The sequence below is a fragment of the Strix aluco genome, chromosome 8 (assembly GCF_031877795.1).
Source record: "Strix aluco isolate bStrAlu1 chromosome 8, bStrAlu1.hap1, whole genome shotgun sequence".
Lineage (NCBI taxonomy): Eukaryota > Metazoa > Chordata > Aves > Strigiformes > Strigidae > Strix > Strix aluco.
The window spans coordinates 29,802,854-29,825,090 of record NC_133938.1 but is presented as its reverse complement, the minus strand read 5'-3'; the positions used below and the strand labels follow the sequence as shown (position 1 = coordinate 29,825,090).

Genomic DNA, 22,237 nt, shown 5'->3' with positions numbered 1-22,237 from the left:
GCCGCTAGGGGGAGGCCGAGCGCTGGACAGAGCCGCGGGCCCCGCCCCACCCCGGCGGGCACGCGCATGCGTGCCCGCCGGGGTGGGGCGGGGCCCGCGGCCCTGAGGTAAAAGCGGGGCCCTACGGGTGTATCGCGTCGCGTCGCCCCTCGGGGAAGGATCTCCTCTCCTGTGGGGTTTCCCTAGTCCACCGCTTCCCCTCACCCCCTCCCGCCGGCCCAGCGGATGCTGGCGCGGTCCCGGTTGCTGAACCTCCTGCCCCAGCTCTGCGCCCTCCGGCCCAGCCTCGCCATGAGCAGCGTTACCGGTACCGTCACCATCCACCAGCCCCTCAACTACCGGGCAGGTGCCCGAGTTCAACCCGCCGACGGAGGTCAGGCCGAGGATGTGTACGAGCCGGCCACAGGTACCGCCCTGCTGCCTGCTCGGGGTGGGGGGTTAGGCCTGCGCGGAGGCGCAGGGCCGGTGCCCGGGAGCTGCCTCCTTGGTATTTGCCTGCAAGGGCCGGGTGCCTTCGGCTTCTCCCAGCCGCCCACATCGGCCTCACCGAGCAGATGGTGTTTGATGCCGCCTGTGCAGGCGTCCTCAAGTGTTTTAGCGGCTGCGTTTTGCCTCCTGCAGCACAAGCCTGTCATCGAGAGTTTTTGGCAGAAATCAGCTCTGGCTCTCAGGCAGACAAAAAATTGAGCAGTGCCTGATCTTGGTAAAGGACATGATTTAAACATTTCTAAACCTAATTATTATTTTTTTAATTGGAGATACCTGGATTTCAGCAGAATCACTTCAAGGAATGTGATGCAGGTCACTGACTGTCTCCTGGATTGCGGGGGGATCGTTCTCCCAGTCTCTGTCCTCTGGCTGAGGAGGCTGGATTCCCTCAGTACAACTAGTCTTGTTATTAAAGACTGAGGCAAAGAAGGCATTAAGCACCTCAGCCTTCTCCTCGTCACTTGTTACCATGTTTCCTCCTGCATCTAGCAGGGGATGGATACTCTCCCTGATCTTTCTTTTGCTACTGACATACTTATAGAAACATTTCTTGTTATCCTTGATTGCTGAAGCCAGGGTTAGGGATATGGTGTAGTTGGGATCTGTCAGTGCTAGGTTAATGGTTGGACTAGATGATCTTCAGGGTCCCTTCCAACCTAGATGATTCTGTGTAACAGAGTCCTGAAGCTGGTGGCAGAAGTATAACAAACTCCAGTAGGAAATGGAGGAATTTTATAACAAATGGAGCTAATTAGTAACTAGAACATGACTGTGGAGGATGGCAGGTCTTTTAATTCAGACCAGCTGAATTGCAGCACCTCTTCTCTAGCTGATTACAAACCATTGGGAACTATAGCATGGAGTTCTGTAGCCTGGTATAGGTGGCTGGACTGAAGTCTTTGGGTTTTGATGCAAGATAAACCATATTCTTCTGTGCCCCTTTTCTGACGTTTCTGTCTTATTTAAAATGTGCCCAGGTCGAGTGATAACCAAGCTGCTCTCCTCTGGGGAGAAGGAGGTCGATCTGGCTGTGCAGAGTGCAAAGGCTGCCTTTAAAATATGGAGTCAGATGTCTGGCATGGAGCGGAGCAGGGTGCTGCTGGAGGCTGCCAGAATTATTCGGGTATGTTGTGGGAGCTCGCCTCCTCATTTGGAGAGGGGTGGTTTTGTCTCTGAGCTTTCTTGTGGGCTAATGTGGCTGTTGGGGGCTTCCAGCAGGACTTCAGCGCTCCAGGAGGAACGCAGGAGTTAACACCCACCTTTGACCAGAAGAGACAGTAGGTTGCCTTGGGCAGGGCTTCGGTCTTATCACTGTATTCAAGGCCAGTGTGTACCTTCTCTGCTTAATTCTGTTAGAAGACATAAAACTGAAGCCATCTGTTGAGATCTTGCAGGGCTTGTACTTCTTTTCACAGGTCCAAAGATTAAGTTTCACTGCACATGATTGCAAAGCTGAGATTGCATAACTGTCACGTTTTTGAACTTTTGAATTGTTGGACGCTATTGTCACGTGATTGGAGTGTGTCTTGTTTTAGCAGTAAAAAAATGTAGGAATGATGGTTTTTATCTTAGATGCCAGATAAGACACATGGGAGAGAGAGGATACAAATAAACTAGCTTTATGACAAGCTGCATTGTGAGATAAGATGTTCTTGGACATCGATGTTAATCCCCATGGAGGCTCAAACCTATAACAAACCAGACCTTCTTTCCCCAGTGTGTATATTGATGAGAAAACTTTTCTTTCTGCCAGATTTCTGCTTTTGCCAGACTTCTGCAGCAGGGTAATATTTCTGCCTGGGAGATCATCTGTTAAGGGATGTTTCCCAGCTACGTTGCTTTGTCTGTCCTCCACTAAGACATCTGGATCCATTCTGAACTTTCTGTTTGCAGTTACTCCCATTTTAGTTCAGTGAATTCTAATCATTGTTTGCCATCTGGCTTCTAAGTTCAGGTTTGTTCATCTTTTAGATAAACAGGGATGTTAAGCAAGACTGGACTAGCAGTGAACCCCAGCAGCTGTCCGACATTCTGACATTCCCCTGGGCTCAGTCACCACTGGGAAACTGATAATTAGCAATTGGGACTGTACCTTTTAGAGACAACAGCCTCTTATGGCAGAGCCTGGCTTGCTGATGGCAGAGGCAGAGCCTCGTTTGGGACTTGCCTGAGAAGTAGCTGTCTCCTTGTGGAGTTCTATTACAGGCTTCTCTAACATGCTGTCACTGTCCTGTGCCTCTCACAGGAGCAAAGAGAAGAAATTGCCACCTTGGAAACCATTAACAATGGCAAATCCATCTTTGAAGCCAGAGTGGACATTGACATATCCTGGCAGTGCCTGGAGTATTACGCAGGACTGGCAGGATCTCTAGCTGGTGAGAACGTTACTGGAGTTTGCTCTTTGCTCTCTGTCCTGCCACTTGTGATCCCTGGTAACTTCCAGGGCACAAGATTGTCTTTGCTGTTGATTTCTCCAAGAGATAACTAGTCGTTTTTCTGAAAATCTTGGAAGGATTTTCAGAGATCTCTACCTAATGCTGCCATGCTCTGTGTTGTTCCCAGTCAAAGTGGGATCTGGTCCCTGAGGCTCTGATAAGACAGGAAGGGACTTTGCTCTTCTCTACCTTCTGGCTGCTTTTTTTTCTTCACAGGTGAACACATCCAACTTCCCGGGGGATCCTTTGGATACACTCGGAGAGAGCCCCTCGGGGTGTGTGCTGGGATTGGAGCCTGGAATTACCCTTTCCAGGTTGCCTGCTGGAAGGCTGCCCCGGCCTTGGCTTGCGGTAATGGAGACCCTCTGCCCATGCAACCTTCTCTTTAAAGCCAAATGATCCTGCGGGGCGGGGAGGAAGTGATTTAGAGGATAGAGCCTAAGATTTCCTTGAAGGAGGTGTTGAAGAATCAGCAGGACCTTCAAGCTGTTACTCTGGCAGGAAGGGAGAGGAAATGGAAGTGGGAACACAGCAGATGTGAAGGGGGCAGGGAAAAGGCTGATCGCTTGGCTTTGTCCCAGATGAGGAAGGTCTCTGGAAATGTCTGCAGCAGCCCAGCTCCCCCAGCCCTTTTCAGCAGGAAGGTGCAGTTCCTCCCTTTCCCCAGTTGCAGTGTTCAGCTGAAACTGTTTCCTCCTCCCTCAGGAGGATCTTCTGGGATCTGTTGAGACAAACTCGTTGTGTGGGGTGGGGGGTTTGTTTGTTTTTTTGTTCTTCTCCCTAAAGCAGTTTGGCTGTTAACCTTGCCTCTGTCTGGATTCTAGGCAATGCAATGGTCTTCAAGCCCTCTCCCTTCACCCCCCTTACGGTGGTGAGGTTGGCAGAGATCTTCACAGAGGCCGGTGTGCCCAAGGGGCTCTTCAACGTGGTGCAGGGTGGAGCAGCCACAGGCCAGTTCCTCTGTCATCACCCAGATGTGGCCAAAATCTCTTTCACTGGCAGTGTGCCAACCGGCATCAAGGTAAAGGCACCTTCACACTCAAGGACACAAGGGGTCTGTAGCGCCAGCCTTCCAGGTGTGCTGTGGATGTCGATACCTTCTTGAGTTTTTGTGCATGAGGCTTGTAAAGATGGGGTGCCAGTTGGCATTTTTGGGTCTGAGCAAGGAGCTTGTGCATACAGGGTTACACTGGGGCTCCAGTTGGCCTGTTGGGCACAGGCTCAGGCACTGGGTCCTTTTGGGAGAGCCCCTTGGTCGTCTTCACTTGTTTAGCCCCGGTTGCAGTGAATTCTTTGAGCTGCTAAAGTGGGGTATCTGTGTGGGGAGGAGGGTATGTAAAACAGAGAAGCACTGGGAAAATGTGTGAGCATTTCTGGCCGTAATAGTTCAGTTTAGCAGCATACAACCTGTTTTTAAGCAGCAGGTTAGTTTCTGTGAATTTCTTGCCCTCAATTTATTCTTTAAAAAATGAGAAGTCCGTAAAAGGACTTCTAAAAATAAATTCTGATTTGAAAGAGGGGAAATAGTGCCCCTTGAACTCTCCTTACACATGTGTACCTGTGGGGTGCAGTGACACAGATGCAGTTACAGATGTCCTCTGGGCTTACGCTGAGCACGAGACTTCCTGCAAATGACTTCTCAGGTTTTGTTGCTTTTATTTTTAAGAAATCAAACCCCAAACTCTCTGATTCTGTCCCCAGCTTGCCCTTCGTGCTGCTTCTGTTGTGGGTGAAGGGCCCTGCAGAAGCTCTCCCTTTGGGTCTCTCTTACCTCCCTCCACCAGCCTCCTCTTTGCCAGTGGGTCACTTGTCCCTTCTGTCCTTATTTGTACCAGATCATGGGGATGGCAGCTAAAGGGATCAAACCAGTCACCTTGGAGCTGGGGGGCAAATCCCCCCTTATCATCTTTTCGGACTGTGCTTTGGAGAACGCTGTGAATGGAGCCCTCATGGCCAACTTCCTCACGCAGGGCGAGGTTTGTGTCCGCAGGGCAGGAGCGGTTCTCCCCAGTGTGGAGGGGTGGTTTGAGAATTGGGCAGCTGAGCCAGCCTGTCACCTTGAATGATGAGAGGTGCCCTGAAGCTCCCATCTTGCCACACGTTTCCCTGTGCAGTGTCACCAGGGATCAGAAGGGACGCCCTTGCAGAAGCCAGTGCAGGGTGTCCCAGCAGAGGGTACCTTAGCCAATGCCCTGTCCTTCCCAGAAGTGGAGCCTCTCTGACACCCAGTACCCAGCTCAGAGCAGCTGCCCCTGTGCCCTGGGCTCCAGTCAGGCACACAATGCTTGGAAGAAGGTGTGCTTATGTCCTCTAGAGGGGCAGCAGGTTTCAGTCCGGTGCGCTGAGCCACAGGCCTGTGGGGCTCTGTCCATTCCAAATTTGAGATCTCCACAGGTGCTGCAGGTTTTGTGTAATCCTGCTGGCAAATTGGTTTACCCGGACCATCTCTGGGAACTGAAAACTCAGCTCGAGTTCCCTTCTGCTGGTGACTTGATGCATTTTTGCCACCTGGTGGCATCAGTACTGCTATGTCCAGCATGGACTGTTCAGTGCAATCATGAGCAGCAGGGTAACGGAGTCTTCTTTGTCCCCAGGGACAAGTTAGCTCTTTTAGCAGCTGTGGAAGGGCCTTTCTGAGCACCTCTGTAGCAGGACACAAGCAGGGAAGGACTGTAGAGTGCTGTGTGTCTTATTCTGAGCAGCCTGTCCTGTATCCCAGGTGTGCTGCAATGGCACGCGGGTGTTCGTGGAGAGGAAGATCCTGGATGTCTTCACAAAGGAAGTGGTGAAACGCACCCAGAAAATCAAAATTGGAGACCCGCTTCTGGAAGACACACGGATGGGAGCCCTCATCAACCGGCCCCACCTGGATCGTGTCCAGGGCTTTATCAAGCAGGCGAAGGAGCAGGTGAGATTGTGATGCTGCCTTGTGGCTGCCCTGAAATGTCTTTCTCTGTTGTTAGACACAAGAGACTGGCAGCTGCTTTCCTGCCCCACGTCTTTCCAGTTAAGCTGTTTTTTTGTTGTGGCTGAATTACTTGATAGATGTCTTGGGCTACTGGATTAAAAGTGGCCCACTGCACATCTCTGAATCAGCATTGAAGGTGACATATCCTGATGTTGTTAAGTTTTAGAGGTTATGAGGTACCCAGCATGGCAGCGTGTAAAACGTGATAATCCACAATGTTTGAGCTGGTTCTAAGTTGTGCTGACACCTTGCATACTTTGCTGTTGTCTCATTTGTGTTCCAGTTTTGTTGGTTGAAGAAAGAGCTTACTAAGGATCAAAGGCCAAATTTACAGGCTGTTGGAAACAGTCTCTCTAAGAGCAGTGACATCTACCCAGGCTTTTTCATTTTTTTTCTCCAGGTTTTATTATAAAGTGTAGAGATGGTTTAAATGTCAGTGCTAGGTATATGAGTAGGCGTAGCCAGCTTGAGGATGGGCTGGAGAAGGGGAACTGTGAGTGAAAGCCAGGAGAGCTAGACAAGGATTTGGAAACGGATGTGGGGAATGAGAGGAGAAATCCCCATCTCTGAAGTGTGTGTTTGATAGAAGTAGGTGTTTCTTGCCAGGTGGTGTGCTAAGGGACTGATTGATTTGCTAATGAGGCAATTCACACCGTGTGAAGATGTGGAAGTTAATGTGATACCAGCTGAGGATCTGCTCCTGGTTGTAGGTGCTTCCCTCTAACCTACAGTGGCTCCTGTGGCAGTTGCACCTCAAACCAGCATTGTTTGGACTTTCAGGATAGGTCTCACCCCTTGACCCTGATCTGTCAGTGATGCTCTGTCAGCAGTCCTGTCCTGGAGAGGCTCCGGGGAGGGCATGGGCACGGTTTGTCCGGTAGGCCTGTAAATCCATCCGGGAGTATCGGCCAGCCGGAGCTGTGGCAGCTGGGCAGGATGCCCCTGGACATGCCTGCATACCTTCTGCCTGGCTCTTTTTCAGGGGGCAGAGGTGCTGTGTGGTGGGGACCTGTACGTGCCAGATGACCCCAAGCTGAAGAATGGCTATTACATGCAACCCTGTGTGTTAGGTACGATCCTTCCTATTCACGGTACTGTGGTCTATGTGGGTGTTACTGAGTCTCTTCTAGAGAAAGCTGTGTTCAGACTAACCAGTCTCTGTGCATGTCCGCAGTGTGGACAGGCACTCATACGCGTGTACTAGGGAGAGTTGAGGCACCCAAGAACCGCATCCAGAGAAATCTATGCTGTTGGAAGGTCTGACAGGGCACATACAGTTTGTGCCTTGGCTGCCTTAAGATGCAGGATGGGACTTGCTGCTCCGCTAGCTGAGCCGGGCAGGCTGTGCGGTGCCGAGTGCTGTCCAAAGGCTGTGTGGGCTGCTGAATGCCCAGGCTGTGCTGCTGGCTCTTCCTCCTGAAGCGTGTGTGCTCTGCCTTGCTTCCAGGGAACTGCACGGATGACATGACCTGTGTGAAGGAAGAGATCTTTGGGCCTGTCATGTCCATTTTGCCATTTGACACAGAGGAGGAGGTTGTGGAGAGAGCCAACAACACCAAATTTGGCCTGGCAGGTGGTGTCTTCACCAGGTATAATTGAGTAGCGTGGCTGGTGTGGAAATGGTCTAGAGAGGGGAGGAGAAGGAAAATACTGCAGCATCTTGATGCTCCTCTTGCAGTGCCTGGCTTGGGCATGGATATCCTCTCCCAGAAAAGTTGAAGCAAGGTATTGCCAAGAGGGAACTTTGTAAATGACTGCACATCTCCTCCCAGTTTTTCCTGAAGGGTTAGGTGGGCCCAGCTGTCCTTCAGACTCCTTCCAGCCTGCGCTTGGCCTGCTGCCTGCCTTCCTGCATCTCTGGGAGACGTGCACCAGGAGCCTGCCACGCTGCTGAAAGTGCACAAAGATGGCTGCTGGCCGCTTGCCGTAGTCTGCTTTGGCGGTGTCCTTGTCCTGCCCTCTCAAGTCAAATGCAGTTTTGAGTGTCCTTGCGAAAAGGTGCTGCATCCTTTGAGCAGGCAGAGAGAGCAGGGCAGATTGGGCTCCAAACATCGCTGCGACCTGCTGGCCTTTCTCTATGGGATGTCAGGTGGCAGAGGAGGAGGGGATGAATGGGAAGGCATCCAGCTGATTGCCCTTTTCCTGCAGGGATATCCAGAAGGCTCACAGAGTAGTGGCTGCTCTCAAGGCTGGGATGTGCTTCATTAACAACTACAACATCAGCCCTGTGGAGCTACCTTTCGGAGGATACAAGGCATCAGGTGAGCTCTGTTTGACCTTCCCTGGTATGACTACATGGTGGTTACAGGGGGTATGAGGGGCACCTGGGACTGCCTGGAGCTGTGTTCTCACTTCTGGCTTGTCCCTGCAGGATTTGGCAGAGAGAATGGGCGGGCAGCCATGGAGTACTACTCGCAGCTGAAGACTGTCTGTGTGGAGATGGGTGACGTGGAGTCTGTGTTTTAGTGGCTCTGGAGCCTGCTCAAGGGAGCATCAGCCAGTTCTTGCCTGTCAGCTAGAGATATGGATCTTTTACACAGCAATAAAGTGCTCTAAAATTGTAAGTGCCTGGGGGGGGATCATGCTGGAGCAGCATTTAGCCATCTTGCTCCTGCAAAGGGGAATGTACACACAGGGCTCAGCCTGGGGGCCTGCTCTGTCCTGTCTGGTGGAGGATGGGAACCTCAGAGTAGGAAGCAGCACTACAGCTTGCAGCAGCAGCTTGTGCAGCTATGTGGGTGTTACTGGAGGCTTGTGTGCCTTGAACCCCATTGCCTTCCACGCTCAGTCAACTTCAGTTTTGGCTTCTTAACAAGTATGACCCTACTCAGTGCACATATGAGACCTTGGACAGATCAGTATCCTGTAGCTATAGCCTCTGTCTGTTCTCCAACTACGTAAAAGCCTTAAGGGTAGGATTGTTTATTCCCTCTAGCCCCCTTGTAAACACAAGTTTTGTTTTTTTCTATCTGTACCTCACTTCAAAAGTGGGACAAAATACTGTGGGGATGGTTAGCTGATGCTGCCTGGGACCAGGATGGCCTTGAGAATCATCTCCACACACTGAGTATGGAGCAGAACCAGAGCGGTAGCAAGCATAGGATAGAGTGCTGCTGCTCTTAAACGAAAGCTATTTGACTTCCTTCCTGTAGACCTACTGTTCCTTTTAAATATGATGAAACAACAACTTTAAATGTTTGCCTACATCTCTTTTTAGCAATCAAATAAACATTAACTCTGGAACATCTTATCGCAGAGTGACATGAGTTGAGGGGTCCAGAAATAGGGCTGCTGCCGTACGGGTTAAACAGGTTGCAAGATGGCTTTTTGGTCACTAAAATCATAAAAACTAGAACATCGCTGCTTGAGGGACAGATTTCTGTAGTCCTACAAAACCAGAGTTGTCTAGCATTCTGCAAAAATTCTTAAGAAAGCCCTCTATAACTTTAGAATGAAAATACAGAATTGACAACTTTATTTTATTGAATGAGGAGAAAAGAAAAAATAAAGGAAGTGAAATGTTCTAAAAGAAAAGAAAAATCCCTTTCGTTTTCCAGGCAGCCATGGTGCTGGTCAGTTAGTCCCGGCAGAGCCAGCCGAGGTGCTGGCAGGCTGAACACACACCTGTGCCCACCAGCCCGATGAGTGCAACTGAACCAATGGTCCCTCTCCTTCGGTTTTTTGGATCTGGAAAAAAGACATGTTTTGTCAGTTCAGCAGCCCATCACTGAAAGACGAGCCCATCCCAAAAATTAAAGACGGAGCAGGAATTAGAGATAAACCTCAAGGCAAAACAGCAGGCACCGGCTCAGGCCATGTACTGCCCTCAGTCTGTGCTATTATTAGACTAGTTCTCTTCCTCGGAGCAGAAGCGTACTGCAGAGTTACCACTCTGGCCCTGCACCCTTCTCTCCACACCCTGAGTGGAAGCTTTATGCTGCCTCCTTGATGGGAGCTGGAGGAAAGAGCCCTGAGGCCACTGTACGAGACTTGAGTTTTCACACACCTCCCTGTGCTGCAGGGTAAAGACTTACCTCCCGTATAGTAGCCGTAGGCATAAAGGATTCTCCCCAGGATCCAGGCCATGCCAAGCCCTGTGGCAGCCCGCTGGAGATAAAGGAGAAGCATTAAAGGTTTTGGAGACTTGCCACTTGCATGTGCTTAGCTGTTAACAGCAGCCCTGCTTCAGAGAAGTGAGCACCCACTCCAGCACGGGTCCTGACCTTGCTGGGGCAACTGGGTGTCAGCCTGGGGGAGGCGGGTGGCTGATGCACATGCAGGGTGAGTGGTGAGTCACTTTCATGGGGAGGGAGCATGCGATCTGCTGCAGAGCCTTGCTCTTCTACAGCACAACTCTTCCCAAGCAAGGAATGGTTAAGTCATGCAGGCAGCAGGTGCTGAATCTTATTTCACCACTGTCCAGTTGGTGAGCTAGACCAGTGCCAGGATTTTGGAGGATGAAAAATTCCACTTTGAAGTTAGAGCTTGCTGCAACGTGGCTCCAGTTTGCCAGGTTTGCCTATGCTGCTCAGAAGGACCCAATTTGTCTATTGGTGGCAAAAAGCGAGCTACTGGTATTGGCCTCTCCCACATGCCTGCCTCCTCATGAGTCGTCTACATCTTTTAATGAAAAATAATCCAGGCTTCTTTTGATCCTTTGCACACACCTCCTTGGGTGGTGGAAGCGAGTGGGAAGATGACCATCTTCCCCATCTATTCTCATCAGATAAACTCTTTATGAAGAGGGGGAAGGGTTCCTGTCCTCCTCACAGCCAGCTGCTGAGCAGCACTGCTGTAAGCCCAGCAGGACCCTGCAGGGCTTGGAAGAACCAGCAGGGTCAGAGGGACCCTCCCCACTTGCAGATTGGAGGCTGCAAATGCTTCAGGTTGTCCGACCAGGCACCCTTAGGGGAAGGGAAGGGGTCTAAAGCTGAAGCAGCAGTAATGAGTTTATTAATACTTGTGATTCCCCTGCATAAAACCTTCTACAGCTGTTTTCAGAAGGGGCACAGTTATGAAGTGTGATGTGGCTAGTGAAGCAGCCTGCTGCCTCCCAAGGGGCTAGCTTGGCCTACTGCCCCTGCCCTCCCCAAGTCAGGGAGCAAGAGCAGAGTTCAGCCATGCAGACCCACACTGTAGTGTCACTTACCGGGTGGTAGATTCCACCAGTGGCTAGAAAGAACAGGAAGGCGGGGTAAACTTCCAGTCTGAAAATAAAAGTGAGGAGGTTGTGTTTGTGCTCAAGGTGCTTACAAAGAGGAAGCTCTAGAAACGCAGAAGCAACCCCTGCCAAGGTCTCTCTTGGGCCTGACTTACGAGTCTCCATGCTTGATGCTGTGGCCACAGATGGAGGAAAGAAGGAATCTGAGCATGCACAGACTTTTAGGGACTTCCCCCCATCTGTGCCTCTCTCTGAGGCCACCACCCACCCACTCTTTCTGTTTTATGCCCAAAGCCACTGCTAAATACCACTTACCACCAGCTAACCCAGGGGCAGTTGTTCCTCCCAGCACCCTGCTGATGTTGCAACCCAGTCCACAGCAGCTGGGTGGACTTAGGCCCCTCCGCAGGGAGACCTGGGCAGCACACCACATCGCAAGCCCCCAGCCAGGCTCTTCTGGAAACAAGATTTCTAGTGTCTTAAGATCCACCCATGGAGGCAAAGAGCTGGGCACTCGGAAGAGGAGGCTGCTTCACAATCTTGTCTCGTGGTTTAAGGCATGGTAAGGAGCCAGCACGGCCTTGAAATGTTACACAGTTGTGTGTTCTCCTCAAGCGTTGAGCCTGAACCTAAGCACTTGGCAGCAGCGAGTCTCCAGCTGTAGGCCCTGCTTTGCAGCCCTGTGTGTTTTCAAAGCCTGCATTCATATGTGTTACTCACGTGTTCTGGTGTGCACGCTGGATGCAGTTGAATATATGCCCATGTTCGGGATCAGTGCTATACATGGTTGGATACTGACAAAAGAAAAAAAAAAAAACCAGCAGCGAAATATGAGCAAGTGCAATCTGGGCTTGGGAGCCTGGTGTTCGCCAGCAGCAAGGAGCGTGCCCTGCAGCACCTCTTCCCAGGGAGCTCAGTGCTGCCTGGGTGCTTACAAGCAAAGTCTTGTGGCTTTTATTTTTTTTTTTTTTTAAATTGGTTGGAAACAGAAGTGCTGAGGTACGAACAGGCTGACTCCTGTTCTTACCTCTGCTGTCAGAGTGGTTCCAAAGAACGTTTATCAATATGGTGATAGGTGCTTTATATATATAAATATAAATAAATATATATATATATGGCTTGAATTGGCAAGTTAGAGCCCGTCTTCTGCCTCGTGCCCTGCAAATGCTTTGTTGAAATTGCTGCTTGCCCCAGGCCCCTTCCTGAACTCCCTGAGCAACCTGACTGTCCCCCAGAGCTGGGGACAGAAGATAGCCAGGCACTGGGTGACCTCCCTTAAATCCCACCTCTCGGGAAGGGAGAGCAAGGCAGCGTTACCGAGGATGTGCCCCCACGTCTCCTCCAGGGAGCTGGCAGCAGCCCGTCCCCCAGGAACAGCGTGGGAGGACAGTGCCTGTCTCCCCACCGCAGAGCCGAGCAGCCAGCCAGAGCCGCTGCTGGGCTACAGAGGCTTCCCTGAGCCTGAAATCCAATGCTGGGTGCACCGCACGCCGGGGGTGCGTTTGCTGTAATCCTGACTTCATGCAGCAGGAGTGGGGTCACCCCAAGAGGCACCCAGGGCCTGCAGCACACCCCCAGGGCTGTCCTTGCGCCCACCCCTGCCTGTCACGTCCCTGAGTGACGTGGGGAAAAGAGTGTTTGTGCTCGGAGCCAAGGCACAGCCGCCTCTGCGTGCCATCGCCCTGACTCACCAACAGGATGTCGCCCCCCCAGCCCCCCGCCCTGCCCAGCCCAAAGGCTCCTCAATGGATGCTGAGGGAAGGTCACTCTGGGTCTCCTAGAGATAGGGCTCACATGTTCCCCCTGAGTCTAAGAAACCCTCCTTTTTTCTTTTTGTTCCACTACAGCCCCTTTGTCCCCAGCACTGCATCAGCCTTTGCAGGGAAAAAGGGCTGTGCGGTTTCTTGCTCATCACCGTTTCCAAGCTCAAAGCCTTGTGCTTTCACTGTCTCAGCTTTGTGCCAAGCACCTCATGTCCCAAACCCCGAGCTCTGTCATGCCATCTGCTCCAGTCTGGAGAGCCAGAACAGCAGCTCCATCCCTTGTGCATCCGTGTGGTGGGGCAGGAAATGTCACCAAGTCACCCCAAAATAAGCAAGGTGTCACCTAGCTTGTCTGCAGCATCCCCCGCAGACCAGCTCCAACCTTCCTGTTCCCTCAGCACTCACCTCCACATGGTACTTCTTGCGGGCCTTGGCCACTTTCACCGCGAGGTGCGTGACCAAGACGAAGCTGGCAGCCCCCGTCAGGATGACGTAGCCGTACTCCTTTGAGAGAACAGCCATCTTGGTGCTGTCAGAGAAAGAGAGCCCGTTACTATTTTGGGGTGTGACTGGAGAAGCAGCAGCTCGCAGATACGTGTGTATGGAAGAGTTGCTGAGCATGGACCCAAGACCTCCCAGCACAGGGACTGGCTGAAGGGAGAGAGAAATGCTGAGTTGGGGAATTTTCACCTCTTGGCACCTGCTGGGTATCAATCAGCACAAACCAAGGGCGCTCTGCTCAGTTCCTGTCAAGCAAGCCTTAAAATCACCTACATGTTGGTGGGAGGCGGTGGCTGGAGGACCCCAGTCCAGCCTCCGGCTCAGAGCAGGACTACGGCCCACGGTAGGTCCCAGCGGCTCTGGCTGTGGCTGGCGGAGCCCCGCAGCCTCACCGACACAGGGCTGTGCCTGCAGGGATGCTCTGTAGGGCTGGACAGAAACTGATTGTTCATGGCCACTTCCAACACCAGAACTAGGGGCCACCAAATGAAGTCAGGGAACAGATTGGAAAGAAAGCAAGAGAGGCGTTTTTTCATGCAGTGGGAAACAGACCCGTGGAACTCCCTGCCAAGGGGTGTTGTGAATGCAGGTAGTTTTTGGAAATTCAGGGGGAAACTGGGCAAGTTCTGGGAATAAGAGGCAAGTTGGGAATTGTAATACAGACAAACACAAACTGGCTCAGATATCCCCTGAGCTGAAAGGAGCTGGGCCACATGAATGGTTAGTCTGTACCACTAAGGTCATCCTTACATAAAATAATAATAAACCCCACCACAAAAGCAATAATAACTGAACCTTTTCGGTAAAGAGGCACCAGCCAGATGAGTGATGCTCACCGCCACAGCTTCAAGGAACCCTCTTGGAGTCACAAGTCAGCAAACAGCCGCCAGCAACGCGCAGCTCCTGGTGTTTAACAACACCTCCACAAGCAAGTCTGCGGGCCAGGAGACACCAGGGCCCATCCGGTTTGCATTTAACAGTTCTGCGCCTCCTCGCACGGGCCTGGGACGGGAGCAGCAGCCTCCACCACACTGTCCTGCAGCACGTCTCCCTCTTTCCTGCTCCCCATCTGCTGGACCTGCCATCAGCCTGCGCTGCTGGGAGCTGCCTGACTCCCAGCACCCTCCCTGGCTGCAAGTGAGCACAAGGGCCCCTCCCCACGACCATCTGGCACGGGTCCTCTTGCACAATCCCAAACCTCAGATGTCTGCGTGACCCAAGACGGCGCTGCATCGTGCATCACAGCAGAAGACAGCAGGGACCCCTTTCCAGCACTGAGGCGATTCCCTCTCCAAACCAAACCCCAGCGAGGGCCTATTTCCAAACCAAACCCCAGCCGGGGCCTATCTCCATCTGGTGCCTCCACGATGTAGGGAGGTTTTGGTGTCTCCTGCACTGCCCCACCAGCACAACCTGTCAGTGTGGGGGAAAACGGGCCACCTCAGGGAACTGCTGCAAACAGCCTGCCTACTGCAGCAGTGCCAGCACCCCTCACGAGAGATCTTCAGGGACTAGAGGGGTTTATTTCTCATTTGCAAAGGGATTACTACTGACGGAGCAAGGTGAGCTCTGTCCACATGAAGTTTGGTAAACAATTATCAATAAGAAAACCGAAAACCTAAAGTAATGCAGAAAAGTCAGCTGCACCCACGTGTAATAGAGGTTAGCGTCTGTCACACTGAAAATATAACACCCTCCCACCCAGTAGAGCAGGTTGATGGTCACATTTCCCCCTTCAAATTACACGGTTGATGAAGAACACCCGCCTGCCAGCAGGGACCCGGCATTTTATCTTCACAGCACTAAATTATAATCTGAGGTTTTATCTCGGCAGCAAAGAGCACAGCAAAGCATTAAGCCAAGTGTATTATAAAGCTACTACTCTTACACTACTGGTATAAAACTGTACCTCAGGCCTTTGCTCTAATAATCTGGAGCCATATAAAGCCCTCCAAAGTCAACAGGACTTTCAGCCTCTCTCCGCCTGCACGCCTTGCGGCTGTTTCCGGATTCTGGTGCCCTGTTTCAGCAACCTTTGTCCGCAGCTGCGAGGACTTTGCTGACAGGCGCTGGCGCGGTGCACAAGGCTGAATTTCTATCTTCCTTGCAGCAATGTTTCAGGCCAGAGCCACACGACCAAGAAATTGTGGAGCATAACGTGGCACAGCCTGGGAGCTGTAGCGGCAGAGCTCTCCGGGGGTGGTTTTAGTCCAGAACAGGGGTTCTTACCAAGCTTGCCCTAACACTAACAGTTATTATGAATCGGCAAAACTGAGTCTCCTTGCGCAGACCCACGCGTGGGTTCTGGCTGGACTACCAGGTACAAACCCAGGCCCGCTCTCTAGCCCGGAGAGCCTCCTGCCCGGTCCAGGCTCAGCCCCGAGGTTGAGCTCCCCGTCAGCGTTGCGGGGCCCGGCTCTGCCCGAGCGGGCCGGGGTGCGGTCAGGGCCCCGCCGCGCCCCGCATGCGCCTTCCCCGGGAGCCCGCAGCCGGAGGGACAAAGGGGAAGTCAGGCCTCCGCAGGGCCACAGCGACTGATGCCTGTTCTTCACCCTCTCTCCGATAACCACCCCAAACACGCATGTACAGCGCTCGCTCCGGCCCCCGGCCCACACTCACCCTCTGGCGCGGCCCAGGACGCAGCGGGACGGAGCCGGGAGAGGAGCCGGGAGAGGGGCCGGCTCTGCCCCCGGTACCGCCCGCAGGCGGGGCCCCGGCGGGGCGGGGCGGGGGGAGGTCGCGGTTGAGCTCCCTGGGGGGCAGCTACTCGTGTTTTGGGCTGAATTTGCCGTGGCAGTGCCGCACCCGTGTCCCCAGCACGCACGTACCCTCAGCAGGCTGCGCTGCCATGTCCCCCTCAACCTTTTTATCCGAGCGATTATACCCAAGACAAAGATTCCAGCTTTGATTCGCAGCCTACAGTTTAACGGCTCCAAGACAGCGTGGTCATTTATACCATGCTTGCTGAAACCTTCCCTTGCTTTTCCCTTTTCTTTCAGCAGACCCTGCTAGTATCGGATGAAGAAGCCAGTGTTTCACACGTGGAGCCGCTGTGCTCGGTCACGTAAGCAGATACTTCTCCTGGCAATTACCAGTGTTAGTGATATGAAGGATCTTATTTACATCTCCCTTTATTCTGGCCTGTATATGCAACCTTGGGACTGTGGCATTGAAACACAAGCCATTTCCAAGAATACTTGGAATGTGTGTAAGCACTATTTTTTACATTTAAAAAAAATCCTGGTTTAGGGATATGTGATACAAAACTGGAGCTAGACATTCCAGTTCTGTAAATGTTCGTAAAACAATGGAGGTAGAGAGGGTCCGGGGGACAGATGGTGTCTTTTGCTGTTGCAGGTGTAACAGGGAAGAAAGCAGGACTCACTGGGATCCCAGGCCCCTAAAGTCCTGGTTTTAATCTCTTTGCTCACCTACCTGCCTTTCCACAGCAGAAAGTTCTTGGATTCCCTGGGGCTCCAGTAAGTTATCTGGGCTGGTCCCAATAAGCTCTGCTGGGCTTTCTGGCGAGAAAGGCCTTGGTGAGCTCCCTGACTGCAGCCAAGTGCTGGGGCCTTTCCCATGTTTCAGATCGTACCTCTTCAAGCTGGTCCCTATGACCCTGCTCTTCTGTAGTCTCATAGTAAAGCGGGAGTATAAATGCCTGGCACTGCGCATCTCTCATGCGCCCCCCCCCAAATGAATATTTTTCCAGGGTCCTGAGTCCCGACTGGAGGTAGCACACTGAGTGAAACTGGAGCACAGAGAATTTCTTCTCTTGCAGTTTTATTTCACTTCAAAAAAATAGCATCTAGACTGGGACATAATGTGGGAAATCGGGCAGGAAGGGCCTGCCTTTAGTTCCCACGATGGGCATTCAGTAGGATTTGTCGGGCTGATCTTAAGTGACTGTGTCTTCCTCCTCCTCCCGCTTTGAAGTGTGGACTTCATAGATGACAGCACAGATGCCAGCCAGCCAGGCTGCTACGGTGCCGGCAAAGAATATGCAGAAGCCAATGAGACACAGAAAGATGTAGTCTTGCTTGTACAGTTGGGTCAGGCAGTTGAAGTGGAGCTGTGCCTCCACTGCAGGCATTTTCAGGGCACGCAGGCCTTCTGGGGTGTAGCAGGTGATGTTGTCAGCATCTGCAGAGGGAAAAGCAGAAGTAAGACTCTCTTGCCTGTGTCTTAAGCATTAGTGAACAGGAGTCCTGCTAGAAAAATGATGGAGGAGTTTGATAAACTCCTGAAAAACGTCTACAGACTTGACACCCCTCTCCCTCTGTGGCTTAGGTAAAATCAGACAGGCAAACCCCTGCCAAACCACAATTGCCAGGTTGCCAGAGTGATTTCTGTAGTGTCGCCTCCATAGGAAGATATTGCCCATTTGATCATGCCACTGCGGCAAACTGCTGTCTCTGCACTGTTCATCTCTGCTGACTGAGCACTTTTATTTTAATATAAGAGCACTTGTGTTTGTTTTTTTTTAATCTCGAACACCCTCTGAAGTGATACAGCCTAAATTATGCTGGAATAATGAGGCTTGTGCGCATTTGACAGCTCGGGTGGTTTGCAGTTAGACACAGCCTCGCCTTCTCTGTGAGGGAGGAAGAGGAAACTCATCAATGATTCAGTTCCACTGAAATAACGACTATACCCTGTCGTATTGTAATATATGCAGCGATAAAACAGACGCCGGCTTTTCCCTCTGAAGCTAGCGAAGGCCGAGCGTGCTCAAAGCACTGTCCCCTTTTGGTGTCTGTAGAAGCACAGTGTGCTCTCAGCCCTGGCCCTCTCCTTCCTCTGCAGGACCAGACGCAGTTATTGTGCCAGACACGGGCTGGGCACTGCTTGATGTGCTGGATGGATGGGCCAGAGGGAAAGGCAGCAGTGGAGAGGAACAAGCTACAGGGGATTTATATTGTATTACATTATATTATATCGTATATTACTGAGTGATGTAGCTGCAGTGGTTGTTCATGCTGGTATCTCTCATTGCTCTGAGTATAACTGGAGAGCTCTTATCTCTCTGCTACCCAAATCCATCTTGATTTGGGAAACTTCATATAAGCCCCTAAACTGCACAGATCCAGCTGAGCACAAAACACGGGTGCAGAGCCATTCTGTGAAGCAGCAGCAGCTTTTTTAAGGCCAGGATGGGGATCTGCTTGCAGCAGATTTCAGGGCTTTGTCCCAAAATCCCTTTGCACTGGAGCTGTCAGCTCCTGTCACAACCCTGGGCTTAGGGCCGCCTAGTCCCGATGAAGAGGGAGCTGCCTTTCCCTGACTAAAGGCAGGCAGGTGTTTGTGACATGAGGTGTCCAGCCTGTGTACACTTCCCAGCAGCGTGAAAGCTTTGCGCAGCCCTCACGCCAGTCCCGGGAGGCACACGGCCTCCTGTGGACTCGCCCACAGCCTCCCGCCAGGACACAGCGAAGCCCAACAGAGCAGGGAAGTGGAGCAGCCTCCATGGGCTCCCTGGTTTCTTTGGCTTTCCCATTTTCCAGAGCGCAGTGCAGGGATCCATACTCAAACTGCCAGTCTTTGCTGCCACCACCTTTCCTACTCCTACCGTCTCAAATGGCCTGCAGTGAGCTTTGTTCTCCTGTGCCAGGGCTCAGTGTGTTATCTCCAATCTTACTGCTAAGAACAGTACTTTTTTACACTGTTCCATAACTGCCTGTAAGCTGTATGTGGAAAATAAAAAACTTAGCTCTCTATAGGCAGCTTAGTACATCTAGTAAGACACAGAGGTATCCGTAATTCGGTCTGTCCTAATACCAGCTCCCATTTGCCCTTCCCTTTTCTCCCCTTGGGCCCTTTCTTATTTGCTGGACAGACTTTCTCAAACAACTTCTCTTTTGCAGCGCTCTCTCACCATTGTGTTGTGCATTACTGAAAACCCAGCTTTCTCTGTTAGTGTGGGCTGTGCTGTGTTTCTCCTCTTTAGTTTGGAAAAATCGAGTTCCTGTGCTGCAGCTGCAGAACAACGCTCTGCCCTTGGGACCAGTGTTTTCCTGGGAACTAGTGATTACCCTGCCTCATGAACGCTCGGTGTCCACGGCCCAGTTGTAGAATCTCTCAATATGATAGGAAACAGCTGATTTGGGGATCCCAGATGATGTAAGGAAAGAAGTTTTGGAGACCCTGTTTTCAAGAAATGGCTTTTATTCAGAAGCAAGCTGCGCTGTGCTGCCACAGCCCCATGGGACTCAGCGCTCACCTGCATTGCACATACATTCCTTATTTCAAAAAACTTAAAAGAGAGCCAATTTGCTCTGGGGTGCTGGAGGAAGAGTGGCAACACTTAGATCTTCCCAGCCATAAGGATACAGACGCCTTTCTGAGCGCAGCTTGTGTTCTGTCAATCAAATTTCATCTGGGATCCAAAGTAGAGCTCCCACGGGAACAGCAAACTTCGCTGACTTCTGAGCATTGGGTCAAAGTATGATAGAATAAGTCAAGTACCTGCTCTGAGGGCTGAGGAGCACTGTGACAGCTGGAGGCTGAAGGATTTGTAATTTTTATCTGTCCTAGGACAACAGCTGCTGGGCTCTTAAGGCGAAGAGCATTGCATACACCTTTCATGTACAGAAGTGGGTTGGTGGGGAGCAGGGTGTGATCACAGCCCCACACAAGTCAGCCGCTAAACTCTCACTGGCTTCCACACCACCCAGACTTTTCCCAGAGACCCCGTCAGTGGGAGATGAGAGCAGAAGAGCTGACTGGCTTTCAACCCGGCTTTGTGTTCAGCATTGAGCAGTGTTGCTGCTGTAGAAGTTGCACAAATGAGGTCTGGTGGCCAGGCACGTTGTGCAGGAAGAGGCTAGCGGGAGGTTCAAGGTGAAGGGGGCACTGGAATGGTGGAGAGCTCAGGGCTGGAAAGGCTGCCCGAGCAGGTCAGAACAGAGGCAGGAGAGCATTTTCACAGAGAGAGGGTGGTTAACTGATCACTACAGACATACTGTAGCAGCACCAAAGGATCAGAGCAGATGGAGACAAGGCAGGAAATTCAGAGCAGCAGCTTTCCCAGCACAGATCTCCCCAGAGCCACGTTGGGCTCCTCACTCTTGGCACTGCAGCCATGGGGTGCTGTGACTCGCAGGCACAGGGACACCTTCTGAGGCTGGAGACAGGTGTTTTAGAGTAGCAGCAATGTCCTAGCTACAGGCTACACCTCCCTGACTGTCCTGAGGATGTGAGCAAGTGTGACTCTGTGGGTGGAGTGTGTGTAACCCAGCTGCTCTGATCCGTGTTTTGTGCAACACCAGAAGATGGGACCTACAGATGACATGCAGTGGCACAGCCCTGTGAGCTGAAGTTTTGGGAAAGAGAACAGAGGGCCCTCTCCATTCCACATAGACCTGCAGGAGTAGGGAGGAGAGAGGTCCTGCTCACACAGCCCTCACCTGAAAAATGCACGTTGCTTTCTGTCATCCAGGTGATGAAATCCAAAAAGGAACAGTTGCAGTGCCACAGGTTGTCACTGAGCCCCAGAAACCTCAGGTTGGGCAGGTCCCGGACAGTGCTGGTGTCCAGGAACGTTAAGCCCGTCCGGCTCACATCCAGGTGCCTCAGCCAGGTGTTATTGGCGAAAGCATCCTTCTCGATGGCCACAAGGTTGGGATTGTCTGAGATCTTCAGCACCACCAGGCTGAGGAGGTGTGAGAAAGTGGTGAAGGTGACCTGTGTGAGGTTGTTGAAGCTGAGGTCCAGATAGACAAGCTTGGCCACACCAATGAAAGTGAAATCCAGGTCATCCCCCAAGAGGTTCTTCCTGCAGTCCAGATAGACCAAATCAGCCAAGAAGCTCAATTCTACTGCCGGCAGGTACGACACGTTGTTTGCCGCCAGAATCAGCTGCCTGGTGTCCAACGGGATGGCCGCAGGGAACTCCTGCAACTGCTGCCCTGTGCAGTTCACTTCCAGGTACTGACAGCTACACCTGCTCGGGCAGCTGGTCCTCTCCGATGCCATCCCCATCCCCAGAAGAAACATGAGGCTCAGGGGCCGTGATCTACCCGAAGAAGACATGGTCTAACACCTTCCAGACCGCTCAGCCCCTTTGGGGACTGCAAGCAGCCCTATGCAAGCTGCGTTACCGTCACAGCCATGCCGAGGAGATGTCCGGCTGCAAGGCTGCGGGGAAGCGCTTTGTGTCCGTGACTCACCTGACTCCTTGGCAGAGTGCCTGCCTGGAAACCGAGCCCGGTTTCTACATCGGCAAGTGCAGAATGGTGGCTGGTCTCCATGTCGCACTTGCTGCCAGGTGACACCTCTGTGATGTCAACGGCTTGCAAGAGCTGCCCGGCTTCGGGGACAGTGCCGTGACCTCGCTGGCTGAGCGGCTGCCGCTTTTGGCTGAGTGGCGGTGCAGGGAAGGCATGTGTCGGGTGAAAGCATCAAAACTGCGCAGGGCGAGGGCAAACGGTGTGAATTTTGTCACAAATGGTGTCAAACTGCTAGAGGTGGTCACTTGTACTGATTAAACAAGAGAGCCCTGCGCGATGCTGGACTGGCTTTGTGTCCCTTCGGGAGGCAGGAGGAGGCAGCTATGGAGATTCTTCCAGGGGCGTTTTCACTGAGGACAAATCTTCTCAAGCCGCCTCAGCTCCCGCCGCTGGCTTGCCGCGGTGCTCCTCCGCCTGCCCGCCCCTCTGCCGCGGGCCCTGCCCTGCCGCTGACAGAGGGCCGCTGGCTGTGGGTGCCCGCGCAGCGCTCAGCAGGGTCAGCCGGCCCCCCGCAGCCCCGGGAAGCCGCCCCGCGCCCGTCCGGAGGCGGCGGGCAGCCCGGCGGCCGGCGCTGCGGGCAGCGAGGGGGGCGGAACAGCGCCGCGCCCCCCGGGCTGTACCAGCCGCCCCCTGCCCGCTCCCGCCGCCATTGCTCCCCACCGGCGCCTCAGACGGCCCCGCCCCTAACGGCC

The 22,237-nt window shown here is 52.6% G+C and overlaps 3 protein-coding genes across 3 annotated transcripts; 1 reads left to right on the top strand and 2 right to left on the bottom strand.

The window, feature by feature from the left end:
• The first annotated feature begins 81 nt into the window (after positions 1–81).
• On the top strand, positions 82–9,135 carry ALDH9A1 (aldehyde dehydrogenase 9 family member A1). The gene is made up of 11 exons (XM_074832908.1): positions 82–406; positions 1,467–1,612; positions 2,735–2,864; positions 3,141–3,275; positions 3,749–3,945; positions 4,760–4,900; positions 5,644–5,832; positions 6,875–6,962; positions 7,340–7,481; positions 8,041–8,153; positions 8,264–9,135. Exons 1-11 carry the CDS (start codon positions 226–228, stop codon positions 8,356–8,358), a joined length of 1,557 nt encoding a protein of 518 aa, XP_074689009.1. The 5' UTR covers positions 82–225; the 3' UTR covers positions 8,359–9,135.
• A 209-nt stretch (positions 9,136–9,344) lies between these two features.
• On the bottom strand, positions 9,345–16,016 carry MGST3 (microsomal glutathione S-transferase 3). Its single transcript, XM_074832909.1, has 6 exons — positions 15,937–16,016; positions 13,222–13,345; positions 11,774–11,847; positions 11,042–11,099; positions 9,927–9,999; positions 9,345–9,579 (listed from the first exon to the last, which is right to left on the bottom strand). The coding sequence occupies exons 2-6, from the start codon at positions 13,336–13,338 to the stop codon at positions 9,470–9,472; spliced, it is 432 nt and encodes a 143-aa protein (XP_074689010.1). The 5' UTR covers positions 13,339–13,345; positions 15,937–16,016; the 3' UTR covers positions 9,345–9,469.
• Positions 16,017–17,215: 1,199 nt separating this feature from the next.
• LRRC52 (leucine rich repeat containing 52) lies at positions 17,216–21,585 on the bottom strand. Its single transcript, XM_074833152.1, has 2 exons — positions 20,724–21,585; positions 17,216–17,460 (listed from the first exon to the last, which is right to left on the bottom strand). The coding sequence occupies exons 1-2, from the start codon at positions 21,346–21,348 to the stop codon at positions 17,216–17,218; spliced, it is 870 nt and encodes a 289-aa protein (XP_074689253.1). The 5' UTR covers positions 21,349–21,585.
• Positions 21,586–22,237: the final 652 nt, after the last annotated feature.